At 37.1% G+C, this 19,428-nt stretch overlaps 1 protein-coding gene across 1 annotated transcript in view; it reads left to right on the forward strand.

Moving 5' to 3' along the window:
• Positions 1-14,041, forward strand: part of STK31 (serine/threonine kinase 31) — a 75,692-nt gene extending 61,651 nt beyond the window's left edge. The window contains exons 22-24 of the mRNA XM_026706409.2: positions 3,086-3,211; positions 3,694-3,762; positions 13,381-14,041. Coding sequence (XP_026562194.1) covers positions 3,086-3,211; positions 3,694-3,762; positions 13,381-13,641 — 456 coding nt within the window. The 3' untranslated portion in view covers positions 13,642-14,041. The remainder of the gene's footprint in view (positions 1-3,085; positions 3,212-3,693; positions 3,763-13,380) is intronic.
• The last annotated feature ends 5,387 nt before the right edge of the window (positions 14,042-19,428 follow it).

Consider the following 19,428-nt stretch of genomic DNA (forward strand, 5'->3'; position numbering starts at 1 on the left):
CGTCGTGACACTCTGCCCACTTGCTAACTCTGGGTTGGGAAATGTGAATGTGGGTTGTGTTAGGATCTACCTCGGCTGGCTAACTTGAGTTCGCAGGGCATAACTGCCAATCTCAAGATGCTCAAATTGTTCCGGGAGACCTGTCAAAGATTAGCTCTGTGAGAGAGGTAGCAGACTCCAATCCTGGGAGTTGTCTGATCCCAAAGGTCTTAGTTCTCTCCATTCAGGACTGACCTTATTGGACTGGTCCCTGGTTGGTGCTCAGGTGACCTCATCTCTGGTCCCATCTCCGGAGTTGGGTTAGCCTCAGAGAGGTTCCAGGACTCTAGCTCCTTGGGTTGAGCACCTTGCAGTCGCTCCGCTTTGGCAGTTTCAATGGCTCACGCCATTTCCACAGAGGAAGGATACAGAGTTTTGACAAATACCTCTGTGTCAGCTCTCACAGCTCCCTCTTCTGCAGTCGCCTTCTCTTCCATCTTCCCTAAGTCTTTATACTTCCTGGTCGGTGTTCAGGGCTCAGGATCCTGGACAGCCCCTGGCTATCGGGGAGCTGATTGAAGATTTTTAGGGATTTGTTAATGTCAGCGTTCCAACTAGCAAACTCCAAACCAAAAGCCTCTGATCAAGCATTTTCTCAAAGTTCCATTTCATTAGAGTTGTCATATTGGCACATCTGGGAAAACCCAAATCTGAGAATTCTGGGTTTTCCCTTCCCAAAAGAAAATCAAAGATCCATCCCCTTCACCCACCAGTCCATCACCAACTGGAGACATTCCTCCAGACACTCCTCCAGGTGCAGGGTAACATGTCCTTGACTTTCTGTAAAGAAACCGTTGTTGAGTGTAATCTTCCATCTTTCCATCAAATTTCCAGGCACCAAAATTGACAGCCTCAAAGCTTCTAAGTAAAATATGGCTTCTAAGGGTGACAGATGGTAAATTACCAAGAACTAAAGAGACCTGAACCAAAGCCTTTTGATGATGCTTGGGTCCAATTTTAGTCTGTTCCTTCCCATCCAATCTCAACAACCTCTGGGCACTGAAAGAGAGCAGTCGTGGCATTGCTTAATTCATCATAGACAGAAATGCATAGTTGAATATCATCAGCATATTGATGATATCATACTCTATGGTGACAGAATATTTTCCCTTCATATAGATATTAAGGGAGCGGATGCTGCACAGACCTCTGCAGTAATCAAGGGCCCAGGGTCAGTATTCTTGCTCTCAGCCGACGCTGACTGAAAGTGTAGAAAGGAAATAAACCAGGGTATCATAGTCCCTCCCCAAACCCCAAAGCTATTCCAGAAAGTTACCATGTTCGATAGTAACAAAAACTGTTGAAAGGCCAAATAGAGCAAGGACAGACGTGCTACTCCAGTCCTCCTGCTGGAAAATTAAACAGTATTGTTTCCATCCCATATCCAGGCCAGAATCCCTGGGAAGGGTTCAGATAATATGTTTTATTAAGGATCATCTGGTGCTGCAGCACAGCCATCTTCTCAACAACTTTTCCCCAAAAGGGAGGCTGGAGACAGGATGAGAATTGTCCATCAGGGTGGGATTTAGTAATGCCTTTTTAAGGGGTGAACCACAACTAGCTTTGAAGAACTGGGGTTGGACCACTTTCCACGGAAAATTCACCACCTCTAGTACTCACCCATATGTTGCTTCCTGTAAGCCTTCTACCAGCTGCAGGGAGGTAGACCTAACAGGTGCCAAGCTTGCATTTCCTAGATCCTGCCCACTTCCTAAGGCAGGATCTGTGGACTGGTACCAGGCCGCAGCATGCCAGAAACAGGGCTGTGCAAACAAGCAAAGCCCCATTTATGGGATGCAGGCAGGACTCAAAATTATGACGCTTCCAATCTGGAAAAATTTCTCTACACAGAACCTGTCCCTGGTGTTCAAAAGGTTGGGTGGCCATGTCCTTAGGAATTACAGGATCAAAACATTCCCCAATAATTAGGCAAGAACCTTCCAGGGAAGGGAACCAGTGGACCAGTGTCCATGCCTATATGGACAATTGTGGATAAATCTGAGTGACTTTATCTGCCAGAAAACCAGCAAATTTTCCAGTGTGCCCTTGCAGGTAGATCTCCAAGTCCTCCTTATCTATGAGGGCTATTGTCACCTTAAAAAGGAACACTGGGAGGTTATTTATAGTTGCAATATGTGCAAAGTATTTTTGCTTCACCGAATTTATTACCAAAGATAGACATTAAATAGTTCTTACTGAAGCAGTTCAGTTAAATTTGTTCTTCATCTTCTGCTAGTGGTGTTCTAGATGTCTTGATCTTCTTCATTTCTTTCAGTTCTTCTGTGTTGTAAGAAGAATGCTGAGACCCACAAGTCAAGAGAGGTCGCTTGGGTGTAGCTGTCTAAAACCTCAGTCATTCTTTTATTCCAAGAAATGACAACTGTGCAACAGATTCTCAGTTATAGCATCCTGCTCCTTTTAAAACTAATCAAGGTCATCAGTTTCAGGGGTATACAAATCTAATAGATCTCACCTCCTTGCAAATGATTGCAGCCTAGAGATACTCATAGACAGCAGGCTTTCTGACCATGACGGGGGACCAGTCATAGATCCATCAATTCCAGGCCATAAAGGCATCGCTCCAAGAAGAATACCAAATTGGGTGTGTGATCTCTATTTCAAGGCAGGCCTGAATTCCCACAATACCTCTGACCCTACTCCCAAGGGAAGGCAGGTTGAAGCCCCCAGCACTATAAATCTAGGAAATGCCATCACCAGCTAGGTAGTGAAGTCCAGGACCTCAAGCAGGGAAACTGCTATGCAGCAGGGAGGAAGAAAAAGAATCTCCCAGCCAAGAGATTTGTGGAGACTTTGCAGCCAGAGTGTTCCAGACATCAACAACCATGTCAACTTTTCTTATTGCGGGCTGTTCTGGCATTTAAAACAAATAGCTTAAGACCTGCTTCATTGTTGATCTGACCAGATAAAGAGGCTGAGTTTAAGGAGCTGGAACATTCAACTGGTGTTCAATATGATGGGTGGTGATAAGAGTCAAAGCCTCTGTATTAACTGGATTGTTTTACTTTCTGGACTGTTTTACTTTCAGAGCGAGCATGCTTTGTCAGCTTCTATGACTTTGAATGGCTTAAACTTAATTTCTCCTGAGCTAAGAAAGGGTCAGCCACCTTCTCCAGCTTCAGATATGTATGCTTTTGGTTGTCTGCTTTACTGGGTATGTAAATCTTATGACACAGGCATTGCTGTATCACAATATAAAGTATCTTGCTCCTGTTCTGATAGCTTTTGTTTGCCTAAAAAGTTGTATGTTGCTTGTCAGGGAAGATGTTAAAAAATTATGGTAGTCAATATAATAAAAAATGAATATTTGAAGACTAAAGAATTATAGTTTCCATAATTCTTAATCGAGTATTTACTCCACTTTTTTGTTAATACTGATTGGTAATCTTGCCATGTTGGAGTGTTCATTTTGGGCCAATCTGATCTCCAAATGGGATTAATGCATGCCCAAGAAGCCTAGCAAAAGAAATGGAAAAAAAGAAGCAGAAAGTGGATAGGAAAACAGAACCAGATGAAGATTATGCAGGAAATTCAGTGCTGAAGGAGTGCAGATGGGGGTGGGAGGACACAGAAAGTTTGGGCAGTGTAATGTTTATTGATATTTGGGAATAATTTTGTCATCTTTTAAATGTGCAGCTATTTATTGGAAAGCAAGAAATAAAAACAAACAGAGACGGAACTCCTCAAATTGATGGCCTTGCTATGGTATGGTTTTTTCCAACCAAAATATTTAGATTTAATGAATAATTGACTGTTTTTAAGGACTGTTAAATAAAAATAATTAAGATATGTAAGAGTATAGGTGATACAAATCGACAACTATTTATACAAAATCTTTCAAAACATTTTCATATTGCTGATGAAAAGATTGGTATAAAATATGAAGAACAGAGGCCTATATATTCAAGAATTACTAACTAATTAGAATATTTCACATAGTTGCAAGAACTGATTCTGGAAGAATGAAATATAATCAAAATGAATAAGCAACTGGAGCAACCCAATGGAAAAAGATTACACTGTTGCCAATCAAACAAGAAACGTAGTATTAAATTATGCATGCTAACTTATAGAACTACCCAATTCATCAGGAAACAAACACTGAGTAGCCTGGTTTATAAAATGTAAATGTGAAGACATAGTTCCAATTAGATCGTAAAATAGAGGCATTACTCTTGCTAAGATATTACCTGAGTCACATGCAAAATTTTCTTACCTCCTCCCCCTTGCTAGTCAGAGGATTGGAGTTTCTTTTGATAACAAGAAGAAACTGCTCTATAGAGGAGGAGTGTAATACCTCCCCATAGATTCAGATAAAAGAAATTCAAGTGAAGTAGAAGCAAGGAAATATATTTTTCAAAGATTGTTTAAATAATATAATTATCCCTCCTGCAGATAATTTCCATGCCTGAGGTGAGTGAATGTCTGCAATCTGCCTGACATGGAGTTCACATTATTGGGAACACAAGTTGCTTTCACAATGGGCTTCATGTTTTTTTTAAAAAAAACAATTTTATTGTTTTTTTAACAAACAAACAAACAGACAAAACATAAAAACATCAGCTCTCATCCGTATTTATATACGAACAGTGAGTCGGTTGGTTCATCAGTTTTGTGCATTCATTTCGTAGTCACAATTAAAATTACCTTACATAATAACTCTTATTATCAATCCAAACTTATATATCCTCATATCATTATTAAAGAAAAAAAGATTTGACTATACTTTTATTCAATCATGCCTTATGAGATAACTATAATTTAAGTAATTTATTCTATAACAAATCATATAATCCTACCAATTCTATCCTAAATAAAAGAAAAAAAAGAAAAAACATTTTATAAATATAATATCAAATACCAAAAAAAAAGAAAAGTGAAATCAATATTATTCCTTATTGTCTAACATTCTAAATATTCTATTTTTGTATTTCATCATTCAACCATTGATAGAAAAGATCCCAAATTATATAAAATTGTTTATCTTCTTGCTCTCTAATTTCAAAAGTCAATCTACTCATCTCAGCACGTTCCAATATTTTCTTTATAACTTCTTCCTGCAATGGAATTTTCTCATTTTTCCAATTTTTTGCAAATACAATCCTAGCCGCAGTTAATACATTTACAATCAAATATTTCAAATCTTTACTATAAACATCTGGTAAGATTCCCAATAAGAAAAGCTCCGGTTTCAAATCTATATGCTTCTTTGTCATTTTTTCCAACCACATGCGGATTTTAGTCCAATATTTTCTAGCATCCACACAAGTCCACCACATATGGTAGTATGAACCAGGTTTCTGATGACATTTCCAACATTTTCCCGATTTGTTCTTGAACATTCTTGCTATCCTTGTCGGGGGGAAATGCCACCTGTAAAACATCTTATACAAGTTTTCTTTATAGGCTGTAGACATTGTCATTTTATAGTTTTGCAACCATAATTTCTGCCATTTCTCTAAGTCAATCCCATATCCAAAATTCCTCCCCCAGGCAATCATAGTTTCTTTAACTTGTTCTTCCTCTAGCTTAATTTCCAATAAGTAAACATATAGCTTTTTAATCACCTTTTCATCAGTACCCATCAAAATCTTATCTAAATCAGTCTGTTTATCATAAAATCCCTCTGTTTTGGAATCCTCCTCATACCTTGAGTGTATTTGCACATATGAAAACCAATTCATCTGTATACCTTGTTCCTCTAAGTTTTGTATCGATTTAAGTTCACCCTTTTCATCTAGTAATTCCCCATAGCTAACTGTTCCTTTTTATAAATTATAGGGTAAGAAAACGCTTCTATCGTCGATAACCAAACTGGAATTTTCAAATAACATTGTTTTTTTATCTTCTCCCAGTTTAACCACAAAGACTCCCGTATATAATGTCTTCTAAAATAACCCTGTGTTTTGGTTCCCTTATACCATAGAAAAGCATGCCAACCCAACAACAAATCATGACCTTCTAGTGTCAACAATCTAGTCTTCCTTAATGTTATCCATTCTTTAACCCACATCAAATTTGCAGCTTGATAGTACAACTCCCAATTAGGCAGGCCAAACCCTCCTCTAGTTCTAGCATCCTGTAAGAGCATCCTTGCTTTCTTGCCTTGCCATATATACTTCAACACAATTTTATTTAAATCCTCAAAATAGTCTTTTCCAAGCCTAATTGGTATTGTTTGAAACAAAAATAAAATTCTGGGTAGAATATTCATCTTAATTGTTGAAATCCTCCCTATTAATGACAATTGTAAGTTTTCCCATTTCTTCAAATCTTGGGCTATCTGTTGTTTAAGTTTAATGTAATTGTTCTCTTTTAATGTACTACATCTTGGCGTCAAATATATCCCCAAATACTTAACCTTGTTTGTAACTTGAATTTTCAACAATTCTGCCAATTCTTCTCTTTGTCTTAGTAACATATTCTTTGACAAGATCTTTGTTTTGTCTTTATTTATTTTCAGACCGGTCACCTCACCATATGTCTCTATCTTTTCCAGCAGCTTCAAGGCTGTTTCTATAGGATCTTCTAAAATAAAGACTAGGTCATCTGCAAAAGCTTGTAATTTAAATTCTTCCTTTTTAATTTTCATTCCTTTTATAGTGTTATCTTCTCTGATATTTCTGTTCAACACTTCCAAAGTCAATACAAATAGCAAGGGAGAAAGGGGACAGCCTTGTCTTGTGCCTTTTCTTATATTAATAGAATCTGTAAATTCTCCCTCCATCATTATCTTAGCTGTTTGTTCATTGTAAATTGCTTCTATTGCCTGGATAAATCTTCTAGCAAAGCCCATCTGTTCCATTAAAAGTAACATAAATCTCCAATTCACATTATCGAATGCCTTTTGGGCGTCTAAAAATATCAAAGCCATTTGCTTTTCAGGATGCGCCTCATAATATTCCAAAGTATCCAGAATTACTCTCATGTTGTCTCTAATTTGCTGCTTTGGCAAAAACCCATTTTGGTCTGGATGAATAAAATTATTCAAATATTTTTTAAGTCTTTCTGCTAGTATTGAAGCAAAGATTTTATAATCTGCATTTAATAAAGAGATCGGTCTGTAATTCTTAATTTGAAGTGGATCCGCCTCCTCTTTTGGAATAAGTATAATATAGGCCTCTGACCATGTTTTAGGTATCATCTTCTTTGACATAGCTTCATTCATAACTTCTAACAATGGAATACACAGTGATTCTTGAAAAGTTTTATAAAATTCTACAGGAAGCCCGTCTGGACCTGGTGCTTTTCCGTTATTTTGTTTCTTAAGTGCTTGACTTAATTCCATCATTGTTATATTACTTTCTAGCATTTCTTCAGTCTCTTTGGATATCTTAGGTAGGTTTGCATTCTGTAAGTACTGTTTGACTTTTTCCTCATCAATATTCTCTTTCTTGTATAGTTGTCCATAGAAATCTCGAATAATTTCCTTTTTCTCCTTATTACCATAACAAACTTGGCCTTGGTCATCTATTAACTGCAATATTTTCCTCGACTCTTTCTCCTTTCTCAACTTGTATGCTAGCCATCTACCTGGCTTATTTGCATCTTCAAAATAATTCTGTTTAGCATTCCTAATTTTCTGTGCCAGTTCTTCTTTCTCTATTAAGTCCATTTTATGTTTAGTTATATCCAGTTTCAGTTTAACATCTTTTTTCTGTGGCATTTTCTGCAGTTCTTTTTCAAGTCTTTTATATTCATCCTCCAAGGCTTTGAAAGCTTGCCTTTTCCTAATATTCTTTTTTCTTGTATAGTCTATTATCAAGCCTCTGGCATAAGCCTTCATTGTATCCCAAACATTCTGCATTGAAGTGTCTTCTTTTCTATTTTCTTTAAAGAAAAAGGCCAGTTCTTTCTCCATCCATTGTGTAAATTCTTTCTCCTTTAAAATAGTATTATTTAACGTCCATCTCGATCTTTTTTTTTGTCCCTTCCATTTAATTGTCAATGGGTTATGATCAGCCCAAGTACTTGTTTCAATATTTACTTCTTGAACGCTAGATATTAAGTCTGTTGAGATCCAAATCATATCAAGTCTGGACCATGATAAATGTCTATTTGAATAGAAAGTATATTGCTTAAGTTTAGCATTTCTTTCTCTCCATATGTCTTTTAAAGTTAATTCATCTATCATTTTAAAAAAAGATTTAGGAAGAATTTTTCTATTATACTTTGCTGTTGTTGCAATATAATCCAGATTATTGTCCACGATTCCATTAAAATCTCCCATCATAATTATATTAACATAGTCCAGTCCAGCCATTTTGATATGTAATTTTTTATAAAATTCTTCCTGTTTATCATTCGGGGCATAAATTGCAGTCAAAAGTATCTTTCTATTATTGTCCATTATTTCCATCATTAATATTCTCCCATCTTCATCAGCGTAAATCAGTTTTGCTGGGGTAGCCTCTTTGATATATAAAACCACCCCTCTTTTCTTACATTGAGTCAAAGAAGTAAACAGTTTCCCTAATTTTGGTTGGACTAACAATTGTTCATGTTGCTTTTTAATGTGTACTTCTTGTAAGCAAATTATATGAAACTTTAATTTCCCTAATTTATGAAAAATCTTCCTTCTCTTAGCAGCTGAATTCAGTCCATTTATATTTATTGTAATCAGTTTTTTCTCTTCCATGGTTATATTTTATATTTAGATTTAGCCACACTCGTGGATCTTAATTCACCTGTCCACCTACTGCGCCTTCTTCTTTTCCAATCTCCATTTGTTCCTCTTGAAATTCAATTAATGAAACCTCTTTTTCTGCCTCTTCTTCTCTCCCTCCAAAAAATTCTGCGTAGAACAGTTCTGCTTTCTCAATTGAATCAATTCTATGTCTCTGTTCTTGCCATGTAAACATCAACCCTTCTGGGATCAGCCATCTGTAAGTCACCTCCTTTTTCAATAACATTTTGGTCAGGAATCGATATTCTCTTCTCATCTCTCTCACTCTTCTAAGTATTTATTTTAAGACCAAAATTTCTTTGCCTTTATATTTCAGCGTCTTCTCTCTTGCCGCTTGTAAAATTTGTGTCTTCATGGATTTTTTAGTAAATCTAATATGGACTTCTCTGGGCAGATTATTTTTCATTGCGTATCTTGTAAAGACTCGATATATCTCATCTATTCCATCCATCATCTTCTCTTCTGTTATTTCCAAGGCGTCCGCCAAGATTCCTATCATTATCGCAGTCAAATCTTGCCCTTTTTCTTCTTCTATATTTTGAAATCTAAGATAAAATTCTGACCTCTCCATCTCCCACTTCAGCATCCCACTTTTTTCTTGTTCAATCACTGTTAATCTGTTATCAATATTTCCAATCTTCTCCTCTCTTCGTTTACCCCCTTCTTCAACTTTTTGAAGTCTCTCCTCGTACTTTGCCATCATCTGTTGGATATTTTCCACTTTTTCCTCCATCCTCCCTGTTCTTTGTTCAATGGTGTCTGTTTTTATCTTAAGGTCTTGAATTCCTTGCATAATCATCTGTAAGGTTACTTTTTCTTGTTCTTTTTCTTTATCTTGCTTTAACATTGCCTGAATTGAACGTTGTCCAGATGGTGGGGAAGCAGAGGTGGACACAGAGGCACCCGAAGGTATAAGTTTCCTACTCATTTTAGATGGTTCCAAATCTTCAAATTCTTTCAAACTTTAATCCAATTAAAAAAAAAAGTGGCCAATTATAATCCAAAATGAAAAAATCCAGTAATAAAAAACCCAATAATAAGGGAAAAAGAAGAAAAAAGAGAAAGAGAAAAAAAATAAGAAGAATCTTCAGGTTCTTCCTGACCTTAATCCAATTATAGAGTAATCCACAAGAGAAAATAAAAATAAAAATAATAAAAAAACCCAATAATAATAATAATAAGCAAGACTAAAGCCAAAAAGAAGAAAAAGAAAAAAGAACAAATAGAATAAATTTCTTCAAATTCCACACCTTAATCCAGCCAAAAAAATCTCAGTTGAGAAAAGAAAAAAAAGATAATCCACAAGTATACATTAAAAAGAAAAGCAAAAGTCCCAATGGAAAAGAAAAAAAAAATAGAATAAAAATGAAGAATTCAAAGGCTTCCCCTTGAAAATAAATAAAAGTTAAAAATAAAGACCTTACTAGAATAAAAATATAGAATAATGCTGGTGGAGGGGGTGGCGGAACTAAAGAAAAGATTAGAAAAAGAAAGTAGAAAACAATACACTGCACTCTGCTTAGTTGTCCAAGGCTCTAATTATGACTCCCTTCTCTTTCCCACAAGCTTCAAAGCTAAACCATAAATATTTAATTATAGACAAAAATCCAGAAAAGCACCTGTAATAATATTCTACAGCGTTCTTCCCTCTATCTTATCAAGAAATGTCCTTGAGAAGGAGTCTTTCACATCTCTCTCCAGTTCAAGTAAAATATTTCTGAGCCTCTAGTTGGCAGTGTTACAAAGTTTCTTAGTTCTCACTTTCCCCCCTCCTCTCAGGACAGCATGATTAAAATAAAAAAAAAGCCCGCGGGAAATATATACATATATATAAAAAGCAAAAAAGGAGAAAGAAAGAAAAAATAACCAAAGGGAGCCTCTAGCCTTAAAAAAAAATTAGAATATAAAAAATCCAAAGGGAGAATAGAAAATATATATATAAAAAGGAACAGTCCGGTTATCCAGTAAATAACAATGAAGTCCGGTAGCAAAAAAAAAAAAAAGCAAATAAAGCCTCGCTTTGACGTCTCCCTTGAAAAAACGCCGCTTAATCAGTTTTGTCAAAAATCACACAGATTTCTTCTAATAATCAAAGTGTCCTTTCAAACCTCAAAAATTAGAAAAAAAAGTTTCTCGCCCAACCGACAGACTTTCTTTCAGACTCTTTCTTTCTGGAGCTGCCCCGACTTCAGCAGCATGGGGGCTGCCTCTCCACTGCCAGCAAAAAGAGCTGCTCCCGGGTCATCCAGGGACTTTGCGGTGTCCCCGGAGTCCACAGGATACGCTCTTCACAATAGCCGTCCCTACGGGACGGTTTAGGTCCGTTTGGACCGGCCGGAAACGAAGATATCGGCTGCAATCGAAGAGCTCGATTGCAAACCATATCGTCACGGCGCCAGCTCCTCCCAACTCCTCAATGGGCTTCATGTTTTGTTAGTATGGGCATATCATTGGGGCCCAGTCTCAAGTTCAGTGCTTGGTATCTCTGTTATGCAAAAATAATAATAATTCTAAATTAGAGGCACAAGTGCTTTCAATAATAATTTCCCCACATAAAGAACAATTGCAAGATTTGGGTTTGGCTAATCTGGGGAAAAGAGGGGCTAGGAGGACATGATAGAAGTATTCCAGTATTTTAAAGCTTTCCACAAAGTGGAAGATATTAATTTATTTTTCAAAGCACCAGAGGGCAGGACAAGAAACAATGGATGGAAACTAATCAAGGAAAAAGCAACATGGGATTAAGGAGAAATTTCCTAACAGCAAGGAACAATTTGCCTTCAGATGTTGAGGAGGTTTTTAAGAAATAACTGGACAGTCACTCATCTGAAATAGTATAGGATCTCCTGCTTGAGCAGGGTATTGGACTAGAAGACTTCCAAGGGCCCTTCCATCTCTATTCTGATTTATTTATTTATTTGCATTTAATTTTTGTTCCTAGTTATTAATTTATAACAGACTTCTTATGGCATGGGAAGACTGAATTCTAATCCCATGACCTTCAACTAGTCACACTCTCTCTCTCAGCCAAATTCATCACACAGGGTGATTATTGTGGGGAAAATAGAAAAGATGAAGATGTTCTGAATTTTTACTCTTTGAGTTGTTCATAAAAATAAAAGTGGGATATTGAATGAATAAATGAATCCAAGTTATTGTAACAATAATGTTAGTCCCAATTATTGGTACTAATACATTTTGGTAACTCTTGCCTGATAAGCATACATATTTATTTTTGTGATTTTTAAGCAAGTATTATTTTAATATGCGATTTAGATTTTTTTTCTTATGGATCAGTTTTTTTGCATTTCTTCTGACAATTTTTTAAATACATGTTTTATTCCCACCAGAAGATTTTCCTGATCATATTGTTTTTTATTTATCCTGTTTTAGATTAATGTTGTTTTGTAGACAGTGCAATAGTGTTACTTATAAGGGCAATTTTCCTACAACTTTGATTAGCTTCTAACATGCAGAAAAACAGTCACAGTGTATCTCCAATAGATTTTTGTATTAATTTTTAATATTCTAATCTTTTCTTTGGAGATACACTTTACTGTTGCATGTTGCAATGGCTGGTTGTTAAGCAAAACAGCTTCATTTAATAACCCCACAACTTGCTGTCCTTGATGCAACACGAGTCATTAAATGGAGCACAGGGTAAATTAAGGAGGGAGAGGTCTTGGGAGGTCTGCACAGGGCCAGGTTCACTTATCCCAGATCTCCCAAGGCTACCGCTATCCCATCTCGTGCTCTACTTCTCACTCCTCAGGAACCCTGCAGACCTTCAGCTTCTTCCCCACCTAGTGAAAAGGGAGGCATCTGGACCTTTCAAGCCTCCAAATGCCTTACTTAGCAAGCAAGGAGAGATTAGGCCATCCTCAAGATTACAAACTCCAGCAAGCAAGGAAAGATCAGGCTGGTCAGTGTTCGCAACTCCAACATGTAAGGGAAGATCCCACCCAGGGACTTGTAGGACTCAGCTTGCTCCAGGACCCAGTAACATCCACTCTTTGTGTTCTGCAACTTCTGAGAAAGGCACCCAGCCCAATACAGGATCAGTTTCTTACCAACCCATTCTCTTGGCAATCTCAGACTATTTTATAAGGGATTATATTTTCATTGTTTTGAGTTTCTACTTTATAATAGTTTTTTTCATTGAATTTGCAGTTTACAACAACAATAATATATTAAAGTTGTATTTCACCTGATTCTATAACTCTGGGTGTCTTATAACGAACAAAGAAATTATAGTAAAATCAATAAAGGATAAAGAATAAAGATAAAGTATGGCAAGCATACAGACCAGAAGTAATGAAGTGAAGCCTCTCACTCTCTCCTTCACCTGAGTGAGGGGCCTTTATTTTTCTTTAAAAAATGTATATGTTAAGGGAGTCTGCATGATGAGCACAAAATTTGCAAGATGTGACATCATGTTCAGAAGTTTACAGTATGCGAAGATGACATCATAGCCATCATCTTGCAGGTTTTGCCTTTCATCTACAGTAGACCAGGCAGTTAATGTTTTCTATTTCAGAGATATATAATAAAATATTAATTAATCTTTTTGCAAATCAAATATTTTCATTTATTGATTTTGAATACTTTGATATTTCATGCTGACTTTTTCTTTCAAGGATGATAAAATTAAATCTCTGCTGTCACAACTCCTTTGCTATGATAATCGGATGACTGCAGAACAGGTGTTGAATGCCGACTGCTTCTTGTCACCTGAACTGATTTCAGTTCCACTGGAAAGTGAAGGCACTGACTATGACCATGGAGAACAGAGATCAGAAAAAGACGTGTCTGATGAAATGCTGGACAACAAGAGTGAAACTTCATTAGATAAAGATTCAGATGGGTATATGATTGATCAGAATGCAAATTCAAAATAAATAAGATCAGGGTAACCTATTGATCCCAAAATAGCCTTTTCAGCTTTATGATAGTTAAAACACCAGAAGATAACAAATGTATTGTACCCTGAAAGGTTATATAAATATATTTTATGTTGTGGTATTCTGTATCTTTTAAACAAATGTGATATATATCTAGTGCTTGACTTCAGTTATATGACTGTTAAAAAATTTTTAATTGACTGTCAAGTATTCTTTCCATTTCTAGAATTGAAAAACCATAGCATAGGGATCGAAGCTTCACATGTTATCTTAGAGAATGCCAAAATTATATTCTTTAACCTAATCAGAACTAATTAAATTAGTTAAGATCAGAGTATCCATAAATTAATAACTGGTGTTGTTTTGGACATTAAAGTTGCTGAATTATTTGTAATTCTAATTTCTTGTGTTCAGTTGCATGTCTGATTTTAGAATAACAATATTAAAGTATCTGAATAAAGTGTTGAAGCAAATATGTTGTGATATTTGGATAAACTGATTTATAAATTAGAAGAAGTTAGAGAAGTTGATCTTAAATTTATATATTTATTATATTATACATTTATAAGAGGTGAATCTTTTGCAGCATGAGGCTGCAATTCCCCACTAGATGGAGGTCTTGGCTTTTAAGCAGCAGAACTGAATTGAAGTACAGGTGGTGAAATGCTGCTTTTGACTCTGGTTCAAGTTAACTGGTTGCATATATTACTATTTAAAGAATTTACAAAACAATTTATTCTGTGAAAAATGAAAGGCTGTCTCTAAATTTGTAAATAGGTAATTCTTTTGTTTACTTGGAGGCTGTAGGGTTGTATCTTGTTCAATTTCTGCTGAATTCTCAATTCTTTAAAAAAAATTGAATATAGTTTTTGGTTTTAGTCATGATATCCTATAAAAATCTCATGGTATCTATAGGAAAGGCATCTTGGTTATTCCATTTAAAAATATATATAATCTAGTCTAAGATAAGAGTGAGGGAATAAGACACTTTATACAAAAGCAAATAGCAAGACACTTAACAATTGTTTTCTATGAACTAGTACTTAATAATATTAGAGTTTGCAGATTACAATTAAATCTTACAGAATGAATTCGATGTCAGGTAAATTATGGCATAGTATAATACCTAGTCAAATATTGGACCTCTTTGGTATCATAACCTGCATAAGGTGGCATGTCTTCTTTGTAAACATGAAACTGAATTTTTCCGCTTCCAAATGGACTAATCCAGTGGTGGTTAACCTTTTTGGGCTCCTGTGCCAAAAATTGCGAGCGCACCAGCACGCCCATACTCCCGTGCCAATACCCAGAATGCAATGCACACGCCCCCCTCTCCACGCTCCCTGTGCATGTGCACACAATCCCCACCCTGTTACCACCACTGCGCTTCACAGCAGATTTTTGGGCTGGTTTGAGGCCTTTTTCGGCCTCCCAGTGGCTTGGAAAAAGCCTCTGCAAGGCTTGACAGGCCAAATTATAGGCCTTTCATCACTTCCAGTATTACAGGAAGTGACGAAACGGGCCTATAATTCGGCCTGAGAAGCCTTTTTCCAAGCCTCTGCGAGGCTGAAAAAGGCCTCAAACCAACTGAAAAAAATCCGCTGTAAGGCATGGGCATGCCTAGTGAGGTAATTTTGCCTGCTGCTTGTGTGCCAGCACAAATGGCTCTGCGTGCTACTTGTGGCACACGTGCCATAAGTTTGCCATCACGGGACTAATCCATTTGGATTTCATTTTGTAGAAATGCAGGAAGCTTTCCTTGTCCCTTCTTAGCACTTCAGAGACAATACCAATCCTTAAAATACCTCTGTAAGAAAAACTGCAGTGTCTGAAGCAGTGAAATAAGCAGTCACAGAACACTAATATGGCAAAACTGAGTTAATGATTAAATATTTGCCGCAGAAATAGAAAAAAAAATCTGTCGTGTTATTTTTCCTGTCACTGCAAAAAAATTTGAGAAGTACTGAGTACTGATTAGCATTGGAACACTCAATACTTTTTCAGCAGACAAGTTTCATCCAAGTTTCTGAATAACTTATTTCTATCTATAGACAGTACATTAGAAGTACAGAAATCATATGCTGCAAATTATTTTTTTGGAATGTATTTGGAATAGGGAAAATGCATTTCCATCAAAATAATTTTTGCATAGAAATTATTACTCCAATCCCTCTGCAAACGAAGTTTGTTTAGATCAGGTGTCAGCAACCTGTGGCTCCTGAGCCACATGCGGCTCTTTGACCCCTCTCCTGCAGCTTCCTGCCCACCCGATTGTGTGATCTGCTCTCTTCACCCCAAGAAGGCACAAGCCTTTATGCAGAGTTGACAACTGAAGCATCCCTAGCATTTTCTTCTCACTGCCCGTGACCAGCTGCTTTTTGTGATTCTGCATCCTTCGTGGGTAGCTCAGCACCAGCTGTGGTCCCCTTTGTGTTGGCTCAGGAAAGAGGGGAACGGGTAGGAGCAGCTGGCGCCAGATGCAGGGAGGGAAGAGCTCCGGCTCTTTTCCTGCACAGCACGGCCAGCTATCTACCAGAGCGTGCAGTTGCATCACCAGGAGGAGTTGCTACCACAGTGATCCTGCTCCAGGAAGGTATCCCGCTTGTGCATGTGAGTGTACGCGTGTATGAGAGAGAAAATGGGGGGCAATGAAAAAATGGGATTGAAAATGGGGAAAAAGAGAGAAAGAGGGGAAGAGAAAATTAAGAGCTGGAGGGAAAGAATGAGGGAAAAGATGGAAATAAGGAGAGAAGAGGGAGAGGGTAAAGAAGAAGATAAAATGATAAAGGGAGAATGAGGAAAAAGAGAAGGGAGAGAGAAGTATGAGAACTGGAGGGAGAAAGAGGGAAAAGGGAAGTAAATGAGAGGAGGAGAGGAAGAAAGGAAGAACTCTCAGACCTATGATGAAAGCTAGATCTCTTGCCAAAAAAGGTGCAGTTTGCCAAAAGGCACAAGTTGTAAGCAAGTTTGATTTATTTTTTTAAGGAAATAACAAATGGCAAAAATGCATCTGAAAATAAGATAATTTTGGATAATGTATTATCAAACTAAAAAAAATCAATACATATATGCTATTGCTATTGGTACAATCTTACCAGCTTCTTATCAACTTTGAGTTCACTGTGAAAAGATTAGGGAGAAGCAATTTCCCGCAATAACTTTATTTGGTATTTGCTATTGTATTCAACGAGAAAAAGAAAAAAAGAGGGAAAGGAAAGTAAGAGGGAGAAGGAAAAAAACTAGAAAGGAGAGGGAGGGGGAGAGAGAGAGCACATTATTTCCCACAGAAAATACCAGGAGCCATGAAATCTGGGTAGACGTGGCTGGAGAATCATGATACTGGGTGGGAGTGATGTTGAGCTGGCCACACCCACTCAGGTTTTGTGGGTCCCAGTGTTTTCTGTGGAAATAGTGCGCTCTCTTGGCTCTGGAGTGTTTAAGGTTGCAGACCCCTGGTATAGACAATTAGATCCACAATGTTTCCAATTTTTCTGATAGATAAATAACATTTCAGATTGTATAGTACAGATTAATAATTATGGCTTCAAGATCAATGAACTGGGAACTAGAACAATTTTATTTAGATATTTTCAACACACAATTTCTATGAAATGGTCACATGCCAATATCCATTTTAAAAAGGTGTTTAATATAAATAATGAGGTATTTTTAAAATTTCTGTAGTGTATTGAAGTAGTGATACTTAATATTACCATTATGGCCCAGTTTGAAGTCCATGTCAGTGTTTCTCAAATTTAGCAAGTTTATGATCTTAGCCAGCTTTGGTTCTAAGCATAGTAGGAATTGTCAGCAATCATTCTCATTGAAGGCATTTAGATAAGTAATTAAAATCTGTTTCTGGAAATCAATTGTCTAGTATGTTTTCCATAAAGATGGGAAAAACTTTTTTGTGAAACAAGCAGAAAATACATTATTCTTCATCGGTTAATTATTAATGTTCACCAAAATCAACTGAATTATGATTTTAATTAAAGGATTTGTTAATGTTTGTTTTGTTTAGACCAGATACTTTGACTGCTTCCGAATCCCTTCTGATGGAATCCATTTAGACATAGAAGCTAGGCTTAATAAATATTGCCAACAATAAATGAATAATCCTGAATGCAAGAAATGTGGAATAGAGAATCGGAGTCTGTATGACAAAACCTAGACTGCTTGAGTCTTAGCATTAAAAATGTTTCTTGTATAAAAATATTAATTTAACAAAAACCTTTAAAATGCTTTTTAAAATGTGGTTAATATCCTTTTTTTGGACATCCCAGAAAGCTGCAACAGCTCCACCTGATAAAGTTGAGCAAGGACCCTTCTGGCACAGTTCCCATTGCTACTTTAGTAAGAGTTGCGAATCTAAGAGGACTGCCAAGTCATGGATCTGATCCTTCAGGAATAAGTCAACCCCATCCACTCGCTACTGTGACATTAGCTGGGACAAGTATTTACAAATCTATTCAGGTTTTGACAAAAGTCATATGCAGGAGTAACCAAAGCAGTCCCTTACCAGGCATGAAACCTAATTGGTAAGAATTCACAATCCATTTCCCCTAGGGCAGAGGTGTCAAACAAGATTTTTTTTCCCAATACATTTTTTATTTCTTTAAATACATCTACTTTAAATATAGGTCTTTTAACATTTCAAAGCAAACATGACCATAATTACATATTCCTGTTATTTATTGACTTTATTGTTTGATTTCATATCATTACCTATTACCCTTTTTTCATTCAATATTCTTATGTGTATCAATCTTTATTCTTAATATCATTCATGTAAAAATTTTTCTTTGAATTATTTCCTTTCTGTTTAAATTTTAAAGGTTAAATTCTGTATGTTTCCCAAATTTTTCTCTATCGCTGCTAGTCCAGTTCTTTGTAAGATCTCTTTCCTGTTATTTTTATCAGGATTACCTTTTGTAGTTCAAAGTATTTTCACCCAGTCTATACACCAGTCACTGCTTCTTCGCTCCAGCACTGCCTCCATCTTCATGGCAGGCATTTTGGCTACCGCTATAGTTTGTCTTTGGAGGGGTTTTCATTGCCAGGGAGAAGAGATGCGGTCCCCCTTCACCTCTCCAGGGTGGTTCTGGTCTTGATAAGAACCCTCCAACAAGGAGAGCTCGAAGCAAAGCTGCAGATGATCACAGACCTCACTCCGACTGTGATGTTGTGTCAAATTAGATTTCATTGAGGGCTGCATCAGAATTGTGTTTAACCTTGGGGGGCTGAGGTGGGTGTGGCTGGGGTGGGCATGGCCATTTTGACATCACTCATATTAGGGGTGCCTGTGGTGGCCTGAGCACTTTGCAAGAAAAAATGGGCTGAGCTCAGTTTTCGGGTGCAACAGCCTGCTGCAACCCTCTGCCAGTGAAAATGGAGATTGGAAGTGCTACCAATGGCCCTTGCAAGTTCCATTTTTGGCTGCAATGGCCTCCAACCTTCAACCAGCAAATTAGGAGCTCAGGAGGGCGCACAGAGCCCTATTGAGCTCAAGTTTTGCTGGCAGAGGCAGAGGGCTGGTCCGCTTTTCGGGGGGGCACTGGCCTGATCTAAGCAATCTGTGGGCTGGATCCAGCCCCCAGGCCTTCAGTTTGGCACCCCAGCCTAAGACATTCTGTAATCCCAAGCTATTTGTCTCAACCTTTTTTCAAAAGGGAAAGGTTGGAGACTGAATCCAAGGAAGGTGTTTTGATGAATAGGTGCAGGGAGAAGAAGGAGTGCTGGCACGGTTCCATCCTACACCAAATCATTCACCACTTTCCAATCTAG

Source organism: Pseudonaja textilis, chromosome Z (assembly GCF_049901715.1).
Source record: "Pseudonaja textilis isolate UNSWEBS1 chromosome Z, rPseTex1.2, whole genome shotgun sequence".
In the NCBI taxonomy this organism is placed as follows: Eukaryota; Metazoa; Chordata; class Lepidosauria; order Squamata; family Elapidae; genus Pseudonaja; species Pseudonaja textilis.